Source organism: Schistocerca gregaria, chromosome X, assembly GCF_023897955.1.
Source record: "Schistocerca gregaria isolate iqSchGreg1 chromosome X, iqSchGreg1.2, whole genome shotgun sequence".
In the NCBI taxonomy this organism is placed as follows: Eukaryota; Metazoa; Arthropoda; class Insecta; order Orthoptera; family Acrididae; genus Schistocerca; species Schistocerca gregaria.
In genome coordinates this window covers 859621651-859636153 of record NC_064931.1, presented here as the reverse complement: position 1 = coordinate 859636153, position 14503 = coordinate 859621651, and the positions used below count along the sequence as shown (strand labels likewise).

Here is a 14503-nt window from a genome sequence, read left to right as displayed (position 1 = left end):
GGCTTCGGCTGTGGTGATGTTGGGAGTAGGATTAAGCATATATATATATATATAATAAATTGTGAAACGTGGGAAATTATTTTCACATACACTTGCACGATAACTACTGGGAATCACTATTTACCTCCACACAAACAAAATATAAAATTACATAATCACTGTTTCTAAGGTGGATTAATAGGTACTAACTATATGTAATGCGACCACAGATTCAGCAGCCATACAGACAAGGCAATGACAAGTTTAGTACCTCTGAATTTCAGACCAATAATAGACACACCATTATTGCTGTATGGCTGCAATGAATCTAAGGAAGATTTATTATGAAAGACTCCATAGCACAGTCACTACTAATTTCTTGTTGATAGTCCTCAGCCAGTAACTTTTCTGTATGCCTCGCACAATCCGCCCATGCAGAAATCTTGATATTCTCGATTGCTCTGTGCATGTGACTCAATATTTGCAATTTTGAAAGTGTAATTCTTCTCTATGACATAGCCTTTAAACCGTATTCATACCATCTTGACAGGACTGTCATGACAATGACACAGTGGCAATCAAATTACTTGGTGCCCATGTTGTGAAGTAATTTAACGTGTCTCATAGGTATGGTATGCTGGCTCACTGGCATTGACAACCAGTTCCACTGAGGGATGCTGTTGCTCGATAACCGGAGTGATAATGTCACTTATCTTGATATGCGTAGTAGATACTTCTTTAAGTTGGAGTGAGTGGATGCTGTCTTCATCCATCACAATAACTGAATTTGGGCAGAGATACAACATTTTTTTTGTAACCCACTGTTTAAATATAGTGCACATCACCTCACTGTGGTAATCCTTGGAACTCTCTCTGACTTTGAAGCTTTAAACATTAGTACACTCTCATGAATAAACCCTCTGTCTATTGACTCTGCATGTACAATAATAAGGCAATTACCTTCACCTACTGGAACTTTAGTACAACTATGCCCATCACTTATTTTCCAGCACAGTGATCATGTATGATTTTGGTTCACATACATTTCACCGATATGATAAATGTGAGCTATAACACTGTCTAGAATCTCATGCACTGTTCTTAAAAATATAGTCATCACAGCCACAATATTATTTCTCTCCACAAGGAATTTTCTCCCATTGTCCATCTTAATATATCAAAATCCCATGTCCTTTAACAATCTGTGTTTTCTAACAAATGCTGTTAAAATCGAAGTTCTCTCTCATTCTCACAACTAAACTGTCTGTAGTCAGGTATTCACCTATCGAATACCTATCTAATAATGTACAATGTGAAACGTTCTTAGCAGAATCATTCAGATTGCCTTCTTCCTTCAACTGCATCACTTCCATAGCGATTTAAAAGATTCCAACTCATTCATTGGCTTTGATAGGTGCGTTCACTTCATTATAGATACACTACACAGTTCTCAGCCCCCACACCACACCCCTCAGCCGGTCTCACCATGCTGTTAGCAACATTGGATCGAGAACTGTCCAAGGAAAGTCATCTGGTTTAGACACACTGTTGATGAACTTATACACTCTGAACATTGCATCTCTTTCTTGCTTGCAACTCTTTCTTGCTTGTGAAAGACTTGTCACTTTTCTGATCCATTAACCATGATAAACACTTCACAAATAATATAGCCATCAACACATGTACACTGGAGAAAACATCACCACACTCAACAATGCATGAAATAGTGGAATGATGCTATTGGCTTCAGTGTCACATGGTGCACAGTCTTGTTACTGTGCATTTGCCCCTCCATTCGCCTTCTTAGCTGAACACCACTGTAACTGGGGGTATAAGAGCCAGATACGTCTTTGGGAATATGCTTAATAGATTTCACACAAGTTAAGCTTGCAGCAACACATGGTCAGTGTATGCAGGCTGACAAAGATTTTATCCAACTTTATTACAGATATGTGGTACCACTACATTCAATGATGTATGTTGGGAACTTGTAATTCAAGTAAACAAAAACTGCAGTGTAGTATTGACAGTGTGCTTTTAACCACAAGATATTGTGTTGTGTCAGCAGATAGATGCACAGATATATGCAACCCTGCAGGTTTCTGCTGCAAAGTAATTATCACTATGGAAGTCAGCAGATGTGTCCATGGATATTCATATCGGCATATAACTTTACCATCTGCTTACTGTAAACTGTGTTGAAATTTCAGGTCTTCTAAGACTATCATTTCATATATCACAGACAAATAATTTGCTAGAACATTGTTTATGTGCAAAATCATGAATTTGCTGAAGTATGTATCTCTTTCTGCAAACAGCAGCCCTCAAATAGAGAACACTTTCCAGCACTGATGTAGCCATAAACTGAAGTCACATCTCTTTTTGTACAAAAGATAATCAAATTTTAATTATCATCTCAAAAGATGTTTAAGGTTTTGCTTGTTTGCAGCTATACGTCTGCAGTCCTGGTACACAATGAACCACAACACAAACAAAAAAATATGAACTTTAACTATTTTATGGGCTAATAATCAAAACTTTATGGCCACACCTCATAAAGAAATGTTTGATCAATACCAGTCAAGACAGTACTTAATAATAGAACTAAAAGTTACCTGCGGTTAACAAATTAATGGAACATTTCCACTACATCATGTAGAAACAATTAAGCTGTGAGATAGTGAAAGTGAAAGCAAATAATATCAACAGAGTTTTACCTTTCCTAGAAAAAGCATATTTGTTTGCTACAAGATAATCATCTGCATCACTCTTTTTTTGAAGATGAGGGTATCGCTGATTGATTATGCTCAGACCATTTCTTAAGGCTTCTGTTTCTGGTAAGTAAGGAAGTTGACTGAAACTGATCCAGCTGAAACATTGACATATATTTTACAAACATCAATCAACTTAACTGCATCCCCCCGCCCCCACTACCTCATGTATGAGAGGTTTACAAATTAAGACTTTCTTATGCTTAAAAACAGCAATTTCATTTCTACAATATGTACATTAAGCATTAGCAGTAAAAATATTATTTGCTCCAGTTTAAAAACCTACAGACTATGGACCTAATTTAAAACTACAAATACTCTGCACATGCACACAAGTGCACATACTTTCTTATAGGTCACCCTGAATATTTGGCACAAATATGCGGTACTGGTAAATTAGTGGTTTAAATAACTGGCAAACAATTTTAGTTTGAGACAGTATGCTAAATGCAAATTGGTATAAGAATTTGTTTAGACGACATACATGTACTTCAATAAATCGAAAGCATAACTTGTAAGATTAATCAACCTGTTAATGAGGATTACACAGAAAGAATGTTTCTTTGAACTTATAATCTACACTATACTGCAATCAGTGGCTAGATGCAACAATTCAGCATTAGGAAACAGTAGCATATATTTCTTGCAGGTCTCAAAATACAGTGACACTGAAGGTTCACCATTTTACAGACATCCACGAATCTGAAGTATGGAATTAAGCCAGCTGAAAAAAGTTGCAGCAAATATAGCCACGGTAGTAATAACAATAAAAAATACAGGAAACCAAATTTAATTTTTGATTATATATGATAGATTATGATACATAGTGTCTGCACCCAATAAATTCATCACAGAAGGAGCAAACAGATGAAAGAAATGACAAACTGATTTTATGAATGAATGTGGAAGTGGATAAACTGGCAATACAATGTACTTATAAATTTAAAAATAATAATGATGTTGCAAAGTACACTTACATTTTAAAAACAACACTTCTGGTATTATCAGAAGTGGCAATCTGAAGTGTCAACACCTGCACAGATGATGATGGATGATTTTCTTCTAGGGTGCTCAACAACATGATTCTCAGTGCCCAAGCTGGATATAAATGTTACCAGTTTGTGAAATGAAGAAAAATTTCTCCGTACAGAACATTGTTTTATAATTGTACACAAAGGAAATGTAATAGCACCTGTTTCAGAATGTGTCAATTAACATTCAGGAGGACCCACCTGTGATGAGACCAAATCCACATATATCCCACCACTACCAACACTTCCCACCTCAAAAATGTCTGGAGTTAAAAATTACATAAAACAAATAAGCATAAAATGTAGAAGACAAGAAGGAAGGAAGGAAGGAATATTAAAGTTTAACATCTCATCAAGTACAAAGTCACTAGAGAGAGCACAACTTCAGAATGTTGAAGAATACAGAACATTTTCCTTAAATAATTTAGGGAAGCTACGAAACACCAAAATCTGGATGACTGGACAAGGACTTTTAACTACTGTTGTCCTGAATACAAGTCCAGTGCCTAACCAGTATGCCAACTTGCTTGTTAACACTAGGAGGACCTCAATAGCATCTACGTTAGTCTTGCTAAGAGGTGCTTTGTCCAGATCCCTAATGACTTTTTTGACCCATGGGCAGTTCACAAATAGTTGCTCTGCTAGAGATGAGCAAAATGATGGAAGTTGGAGATTATGTGACTGCCTTAGCATTAAAGGAATGTTGTATTGTCAGGAGCTGCCATTTGGTAGTAAGTGATAGCTCACAGCTTCAGCACCCTGTTGTCATTCTGATACCCACAGTGTATTGTGTCCAACATCTACATATGACATTACAGCAAACCATAAATTATACACTCATATCCTAATGGGACTGGAAAAAATGTTTCATAAAATAGTTTTAGACAAACATTCAGGCTGGAATACTTTAAAAAGTCTACGGCTGTAAGTGCTTCTACACGAAGTTTACACTAGTGTGGAAGCCATGTGAGCCTTTGATCGAATGCCACTCAGAAACCTGACTGATTAAAAAATATTTCTGATTCATTAAAATTGTGGTGGATGATTAAAATGAAAACATTATTTTATCTGTTGAAAACTTAAAACCTGTCTTGTACCCAATCCTCCAGTCTGTCAAGAGTCAACTGTAACTGATTAGCTTCAGAAGAAATACAGGATGTGGAGTAGATCATCATAAAACTGTCAACAAAGACATCTTCAATGGACACACTACTGTGCAAGTTGTGTCTTTTATAGCAATGTTGAGAGTAACAATGTGCCCCTTTCAGGGACACCATTCTCTTGTATAAAACTGCTCGAGAGTATGCCTCCTACTTGATGATGGAATGAGCACTCTAAAAGGAAGAATTTTAATAAAATTGGCAACCATAAAAATGGCAACCTTCCACAGAAGGCCAGTTGTGAAGCTAGATGAGTATGTTTTACCACCACAGAGTGTCATATGCTTTTCCAGTATCAAAGATTATTCCTACACGGTACTATCTGAGGTCATACTTGGGTCATTCCAGTGACTGGCAGAGAAGGTTGAAAACACCAGCCTTGCACAGGGAGTTTCAATGAAGCTCACTACTTGCAGCATTGTCCCTAGAGATGATTATGGCCCTTTGGTTCCATAGTCAAATGGAAGGACTAAACCAGAAACTTCGAAGGTTTTGTGACAAACTAGGCTGCTACTTTCTGTCCTAACGGTTAACTGACAAACTGCTAAAGCATTCCCAACAAACTGCCAGAGTTTAAAGCACGCCTGAAAAGCAGTGGAGTTCACATAATATTAGGTACAGAAAACTGGTTGAAACCTGAAATTAATAGCAGTGAGATTTTTGGGGAAAATTTAAGTGTACATTGAAAGGATAGGCAAATGGAGGTGGTGAATTTGTCTCAGTAGACAAACTCAAACCCACTGAGACAGAATCTAAAGCTACGTCTCAGATTATTTGAGCGAGACTCAGTGTCAGAGGTGTGCATGAAATAATTGGATTCTTCTATCGCCCACCAGGCTCATCTCTTGATATAACTGAAAACTTTCAGAAACCTCAGTTTACTTGCATGTAAGTTCCTCAATCATATTGTACTCATTGGTGGAGGATTTAATCATCCAACAGTCAATTGGGAAGATTACAGTTTTATTAGTGGTGGGCACGATGTAAGACTTCCTGTGAAACATTACTAAATGCCTTCTCTGAAAACTACCTAGAACAGATAGTTCGGAACCCTGAAATATATTCATTTTAATGACAACAAATAAACTTGACCTCTTTGAGAATGTCCACATCAAAACTGTTACAGTGCCTGATGCAATTTCGGCAACATGATTACCAAAATACAAATGACAAGTAAAACAAGAAGAAAAATATACATGTTCAGTAAAGTAGATAAAACATCAGTAATGTTAAATCTCAATGAGGAACTTTAAACTTTCAGCACAGGGCACGAGCATGCAGAGGAACTAGTTCTAGAATACGGCTCAAGAGTGTGGGACCCATACCAAATAGGACTAACAGAGAAGGGCTCCACGAATGGTCCCACATTTGCCTGACCCATGAGAGTGTCACTAAGTTGTTGTTAGAACTGAACTGGCAGACTCAAATGTAGACAAACTATCTTGACAAAGTTTCAAGAAGCAGCTTTAAATAATGACTCTAGGAATATATTAACACCCTGCGTACTGCTCACATATGGGCTCTGAGGATACAATTAGAATAATTACTGAAAGCACAGAGGCATTTAAACAATCATTCCTCCCACACTCCATATGTGAATAGTTTTTTTTTTTTTTTTTTTTTTTTTTTTTTTTTTTTTTTTTTGGGGGGGGGGGGGGGGAGGGGGTTTAAGGGCACTCAACTACTGGGGTCATTAGCGCCCAGTCACAATTGTAAGAGCACCTAGAATCTAGTGAAACTAAAAGGGGGGGGGACACCAGAAAGTTCTTACATAGATGCAGATAAAATAAGTGAAAGAGATGTCTTTGGACAAGCCAGTCAAAGTAATAAAACGAAGAACACGAGTAGCTCCTCAAGCGTCATCAGCTAAAGTATCCTGCATAGTAGATAGCAGAGACAGGACAACACGAGATTGACTAGAACGGTTGGTTTGGTTGGTTTGTGGGGGTTAAAGGGACCAGACTGCTACGGTCATCGGTCAATTGTTCCAAATACTAAAAACACCCACAGAGAATAAAAACGATCAACAGACAATACAGAACAAGAGAAACGTAGACAAAGACCAGAGGAAGCGAACTAAAACCACACAGAGTGTGACGGTGGTTGGCCGACCATACAAACAAACAGGGAAAAGCCAACCACCGAGAAACACATGGAAAAAAATCAGACAACTCGTAGGCCATAGGCCAGAATCAACACAAAAACACACACACACTTACATCAAGTGATAAAATCCCCCTGCCCGAATAAAACGCAGAACTATGTCCGCTATGGAACAGTTGTCAGATAAAAGCACATAGAGCGTAGCAGGCAGCGCAAAAGTCTGCCTGAGCACAGTTAAAAGGGCGCACTCCAACAGAATATGGAACACCATCAAGGATGCCCCACAACGACAAAGAGGGGGATCCTTACGACACAGTAAATAACTGTGCGCGAGTCGGGTGTGGCCAAAGCGGAGCCGACAAAGGACGACTGAGTCCCTGCGGTTGGCTCGCATAGATGAGCGCCACACCGTAGTCGACTCCTTGATACGGCGGAGTTTGTTTGGCACAGGCAGGTTGTGCCAATCAGTGTCCCATAAATCGAAAACTTCGCAGTGTAAGACTGGCCTCGCGGCGACTGATTTGCGGGCAATCTCCAGAGATGGTGCACTGGTGGCCTCTTTCGCCAGGCGTTCAACAGTTTCATTTCCGGGTATCCCAACATGGCCCGGGGTCCAAACAAAGACCACAGATCTGCCGCAACAGGCAAGAGTATGCAGGGACTCCTGGATAGCCATCACCAGACAAGAACAAGGGAAACACTGGTTGAGAGCTCGTAAACCGCTCAGGGAATCGCTACAGGTAACGAAGGACTCACCTGAGCAGGAGCGGATATACTCTAGGGCACGAAAGATGGCGACCAGCTCAGCAGTGTAAACACTGCAGCCAGCCGGCAACTAACATTGTTCAGAATGGTCCCCTAGACTTAGTGCATAACCAACATGACCAGCAACCATTGAACCGTTGGTGTAGACAACGCCAGAGCCCTCATACGTGGCCAGGATGGAATAAAAGCTGCGTCAGAAGGCCTCCGGAGGGACTGAGTCCTTCGGGCCCTGTGCCAAGTCGAGCCAAAGGCAAGGGCGAGGCACACACCATGGGGGTGTACGCAGAGGTGCCCGGAAAGGAGCTGGTACAGGGAAAGACCCAAGCCCATAGAGAAGCTGTTTGACGCGTACGGCGATCGGACAACCCGACCGGGGCCGATGTTCTGGCAGATGGACGACTGACTGTCGGAACAGGACACGATAATTTGGATGCCCGGCAAGCTGAAAACATGGACAGCATAAGCAGTCAGTAATTGTTGGCGTAGTAAGCACAGTCGATGGAGACCTGCCTCCACAAGTATGCTGTCCACAGGGCTAGTCCTGAAGGCACCAGTGGCAAGGCGTATCCCACTGTGGAGGATGGGGTCCAGCAGCCGCAACACAGATGGGGATGCTGAGCCATAAGCCAGACTCCCATAGTCCAGACGGGACTGGATTAACGCCTGGTAAAGCCGTAGGAGAGTAGATCGGTCGGCGCCCCACCTGGTGTGGCTCAGGCATCGCAGAGCATTTAGATGCCGCCAACACGACTGTTTAAGCTGCCGAATATGAGGTAGCCAAGTCAACCGGGCATCAAAAACCACTCCCAAAAACATATGTAACTCCACCACTGTAAGAAGCTTGCCGAAAAGATAAAGCCGCTGCTCCGGGTGAACAGTGCGTCGCCGGCAGAAATGCGTAACGCCGGTCTTGGCTGCCAAAAACTGAAAACCTTGCGCTACAGCCCAAGACTGCGCCTTGCGGATTGTGCCCTGTAGCTGACGTTCAGCAGCTGCAATGCCAATAGAGCTGTAGTAAAGTCAGAAGTCGTCAGCATACAGGGAAGCGGAGACAGAATTTCCCACGGCCGCAGCGAGCCCGTTAATGGCTATTAAAAACAGACAGGCACTTAGAACAGAACCCTGTGGCACACCATTCTCCTGGACTTGGGAGGAACAATATGAGGGCGCGACGTGCACGCGGAAGGTACGATACGAAAGAAAATTGCAGATAAAGATCGGCAGAGGGCCCGAAGACCCCATCCATGAAGCGTAGAAAGGATGTGATGACGCCATGTCATATCGTATGCCTTCCGCATGTCGAAAAAGACAGACCAGATGCTGACAGCGGGCAAAGGCAGTACAGATGGCCAACTCCAGGCGCACCAGATTGTCGGCGGCGGAGCGACATTTACAGAACCCACCCTGAGACGGAGCCAGAAGGCCCCGAGACTCCAGTACCCAATTCACGTGCCGGCTCACCATCCGTTCAAGCAACTTGCAAAGAACGTTGGTGAGGCTAATGGGATGGTAGCTGTCCACCTGCAAAGGGTTCTTCCCTGGTTTCAGAATGGGGACAACAAGACTTTCCCACCATTGCGACGGAAAGTCACCCTCGACCCAAATGCGGTTGTAAAGGTCAAGGAGGCGTCACTGGCAGTCCACTGAAAGGTGTTTCAGCATCTGAGAGTGGGTGCTATCTGGCCCAGGAGCGGTATCAGGACAAGTGGCGAGGGCACTGCGAAATTCCCACTCACTGAATGGATCATTGTACAATTCAGGATGGTGGGTGTGAAAAGAAAAACTCCGACGTTCTATCCACTCTTTAATGGAGCGGAAGCCCAAGGGGTAGTTGGCAGAAGCGGAATTCACAGCAAAGTGCTCTGACAAGCGGTTTGCAATGACGTCTGAGTCAGTACAAACTGCTCCATTCAGTGAGAGCGCAGGGATACTGACAGGGGTCAGATAGCCATACAGGCGTCGAATCTTGGCCCAGACCTGCAATGGAGTGACATGGAGGCCAATGGTGAACACATACCGCTCCCAGCAATCCTGCTTGCGTTGGCGGATAATGCGGCGGGCTCGCGGACGCAGCCGTTTGAAGGCGATAAGGTGTTCGATTGAGGGATGTCGCTTGTGATGCTGGAGCACCCGCCGGCGAGCTTTAATTGCTTCAGCGATCTCAGGCAACCACCAAGCCACAGTCCGCCGCCGAGGGGACCCAGAAGAACGGGTAATGGCAGATTCGGCGGCAGTAACGATGCCAGTGCTGACCGATTGAACCACTGCATCAATGTCATCGTTAGAGTGAGGCTCAATAGCGGCAGTGGAGGAGAACAAGTCCCAGTCAGCCTTACTCAGAGCCCATCTGCTAGGGCGCCCAGAAGACTGACGCTGTGGCAGTGACAGAAAGATTGGAAAGTGGTCACTACCACACAGGTCGTCATGCACTCTCCATTGGACAGATGGTAAGAGGCTAGGGCTACAGATGGAAAGGTCAATGGTGGAGTATGTGCCATGTGCCACACTGAAGTGTGTGAAGGCACCATCATTTAATATCGAGAGATCGAGCTGCGCCAATAAATGCTCAACGATGGTACCTCGACCTGTTCCCACTGACCCACCCCACAGATGGTTATGGGCGTTAAAGTCGCCCAGTAACAAGAAATGTGGCGGCAATTGGGCTCCCAGAGCAGCCAGGACATGCTGCGCGACATCACCATCCGGTGGAAGGTAAAGACTGCAGATGGTAACAGCCTGTGGAGTCCACACCCGAACAGCGACAGCCTCTAAAGGTGTTTGGAGAGGTACAGACTCTCTGTGTAGAGCGTTCAGGACATATATGCAGACGCCACCAGACACCCTTTCACAAGCTGCCCAGTTCTTATAATAATCCCGGTAGCCACGGAGAGCGGGGGGTTCACATTGCCGGAAACCAAGTTTACTGCAGAGCAATGCAGAGGAAAGGGTGACGGCTGATAAGTTGGCGGAGCTCAGCTAGATGGTGGAAGAAACCGCTGCAGTTACTCTGGAGGATGGTGTTGTCCATGGCTGAGAAAGTCGTGACGGGACTGTGAAGGCAGATTACGCCGCTGGGTCACCTGCTGCCTCCGATTGAGCACCTGTGAGTGCTTTCCATGGCGTCTCGAGGGACCGGCGAGATCGAGGTCCTCAGCGGATGCCAGAATCTCCACCTCATCCTAAGACGCAGAGCTGGAAGGTTGCAGTGGGATGGCTGCCATCGCGAGTTCCTTGAGCTGAGAGCTCTTCTTCTTGGGTTTCTCACACTGTTCCTTGGGTCACAATGGCTGGGAAGGTTTCACCGAATCAGTCTCCGGGACAGGAGGAGGATTGTGAAGCCCTACGACCAGCTGATTGCGGGCACTTACGCCACTGTCGGTTGTCAGCCTTCTCGCTGGCGGAAACCTGGGGAGGGAGGAACCCAAGGGACCCCTTGCGAGCGTGAGAAGCCGAAGAAGTTGGACACTTCTCCGGCTTAGAAGTGGGGACGGACGTCCCCGATGGGTGGGATGGTGTCGCTCCTGAGGTAGGTGGCGCAGGAGCAACCCGGTGGGTAGAGCCCCCCACTGGAGAGGGGGCAGGAGGAATTGTACTACTCGTCGATCTGGCCACAATTGGAGAAACAGTAGTAGTAGTAGTAGTAGTAGTAGAGGGGTTTTGGGTGCACGACAGCAAGGTCTTCAGCGCCTGTTCAGTAACTTAGTGAGACAGGTGTCAAGAAAAATCCCAGAACAGGAATATAAAACGGAACAGAAAACATGGGTAATAATCGTCGAAAAACATGTGCTCACCCACACCAAAGTGTGGGATGAAGCAGAGCATCAGCAGTAAAACATGGAAAACACAGGAAGAAAATGATACAAGAAGCTAAAACAATGTAGCAGATGGAAGTGGCTGGCTGACCGCAAGGAAGAAAGGGGAGGAGTCAGCCACTCTGCAATACACTAAAACCTTCAACCTAAAATTTTAGGCCAGAGTCCAGACACATCACAAACTTAAAAACCCTAGACACACACGTCTCATCATTAGCTAAAACAGAAGGCAGATCCCCAGCAACTTGTGCTTCTGCCCGTGCATCACGGTATAAAATGCAGTCTGTTAAAATGTGCCGGACAGAGATGTGCACACCACAAGCATCACAAAACGGTGGATCCTCCCGCCATAATAAAAAGCTATGTGTGAGAGGACAGTGCCCGATGGGAAGTCGTGTGAGGGCCACCTCCTCCCGCCTGAGCAACCGGCAGGAGGAACGCCACGGCCGAGTGGTTGACTTTATCAACCGCAGTTTATTGGCCGTCACCGCCAACCATTCGTCCTCCCACAACTCCATGCACTTCCTGTGGAGTGCAGCGATGACTGACTGCAAGGGAATAGGACACTGGACCACATCCTGCTCTCTGCAGGCCTCCTTAGCAGCCCGATCGGCCTCTTCGTTGCCCCAGATGCCAACATGACCAAGCACCCAGCAGAAGGATACTTCTGTACCCCACCGTTGGAGCAAGAACAGTTGGTCATGTATCAGCTGGACCATCGCCTCAGTCAGATACAGGTTCTGCAGTGATTGTAAGGCACTAAGAGAATCGGAGCAGAGAAGAAATCGATCTCCCCGAACACGATTCATCTGCTCCAGTGCCTTCAAGATCGCGTGGAGCTCCGCTGCGAAAACGGTATATTCAGCAGGGAGGCGAATCCGGGTAACTTGATCAGGGAACACTACAGAACAGCCAAGGAAATTCTCTTGCTTGGAGCCATCAGTGTACACGACAGTGAAACCGTGATGCACATCTAAAATGTTAAACAGACATTGGAATGTAAAATCTGGTGTGCGATCTTTCTTAAAATTAGTCAAATCTAAAATAAGTTTGGGTCTCCGGAGGAGCCAAGGGGGGTATCTGCTCCAACCGTGATGCAAAACACGAAGACCAGCCATAGACATCGCAGTGAGGCAATCCTGTGCGCGAATCCCATAGGGCTGCGTCGCACGTTGCCGGTTATGAAATAACTGTGCCAGAGGAGGCTGAGCAATGGCAGGATATGCAGGGGTGTATGGTGTGGACAAAGTTTTATACGCCTGGCGCACTGTAAGTAGCCGTCGCCGCATAGGAAGTGGCGGTTCACCAGCCTCTGCACAGAGGCTTGGTATGGGGCTAGTTCGGAATGCCCCAGTGGCCAACCGAAGCCCTTCATGGTGCACAACGTCCAACATCTTCAAGTAAGAAGGCATCGCAGACCCATACACCGTGCACCCATAATCGAGCCGAGATTGCACAAACGCCCTGTAAAACTGGAGCAGACAAGTCCTGTCAGCTCCCCATGTACTGTGGCTATGACATTTTAAAATACTTAAAGCCTTAAGCGACCACCGTTTCAGGTCTTTTAGATGAGGTAACCACGTGAGCTTTGAGTCAAAAATGTTCCCCAGAAACCTCACCGTGTCTTTAAAAGTGAGAATAGTGTCCCTCATCCACAACTCAGGAAAGGTTAAAATCGAACGAGAACGGTTAAAAAGAACACATACAGACTTCTCGGTGGAAAACTTAAAACCACTCTTCCGCACCCAGTCATCCAAACGTCTAATCGTAAGTTGCAACTGACAAGATGTCGTTGCAAGGCTTGAAGAAGAGCAAAACAAAGAGAAATCATCCACAAACAAAGAACACTGGACAGTACTTTTCACTATGGACGTAATGCTATTAATAGCGATGGCAAAGAGAGTCACACTTAAAATGCTACCCTGAGGGACACCGTTCTCCTGCTCAAAGCGATCGGACAGGACGTCACCAATTCGGTATCTAAAATATCGTGGCGAGAGGAAAGACTGAATAAAAAGAGGAAGACAACCCCAAAAACCCCATTCGTGAAGTTGCTCCAGGATGAGACGCCTCCAAGTGGTATCGTAGGCCTTCTCAATGTCAAAAAATACACCTAGAAGGTGATGACGGCGTAGGAAAGCTTGTTGTATAGCCGCCTCCAGTAGGGCCAGGTTATCGAAGGTGGAACGAAACCTCCTGAACCCACACTGAAAGCGACTAAGGAGTTGCCGGGACTGTAACATCCAGACAAGGCGATGGTTGACCATCCACTCCAAGGTCTTCCCTATGCAACTAGTGAGGGCAACACTACGGTAGCTACTCTGGCTCGTGCGGTCTTTCCCAGGTTTTAAAAAAGGGATTAAAACTGCCTCACGCCACGCGTCAGGAAAGTGACCCGACGCCCAAATTCCATTAAAAAGTGCATGGAGGATTTCTTTGTTGCGCATTGTGAGGTGCCATAACATACTGTAATGGACCCTGTCGTGACCAGGGGAGGTGTCACGAGCTCCAGACAATGCAGAATCCAGCTCCCATATAGAAAACGGGCAGTTGTAAACTTCATGAGATGTGGACTGGAAGTTCAGACTACATCCCTCAGCAACGGCTCTACGGCGCTGGAAACCTGGATCCTGACTGGTTGTTGCAGTAACTGTGGCAAAATACGCTGCCATAGTCTAGGCAATGTTTCGCGGATCCGTGTGGAGAGTGCCGTTATTCATTACAGCAGCTATGGGACACCTCCGTCCTCTGCCAGAAATTCTCCTGATGGTCTCCCACACAATGGAACTTTTGGTGGAACAATTAATGGTGTTCAGGAACTGTTGCCATGACCTCTTCTTGCTCTCACGAATAATGCGGCGACACCTTGCCCTCACCACCCG

General features: G+C 45.0%; 1 protein-coding gene across 1 annotated transcript in view; it reads right to left on the bottom strand.

Annotated features, from left to right (window-relative positions):
* Positions 1–14503, bottom strand: part of LOC126298676 (epoxide hydrolase 4-like) — a 110953-nt gene that overhangs the window by 26266 nt on the left and 70184 nt on the right. Inside the window, exon 4 of the mRNA XM_049990108.1 lies at positions 2697–2848. Within this exon, the coding sequence (XP_049846065.1) occupies positions 2697–2848 (152 nt within the window). The remainder of the gene's footprint in view (positions 1–2696; positions 2849–14503) is intronic.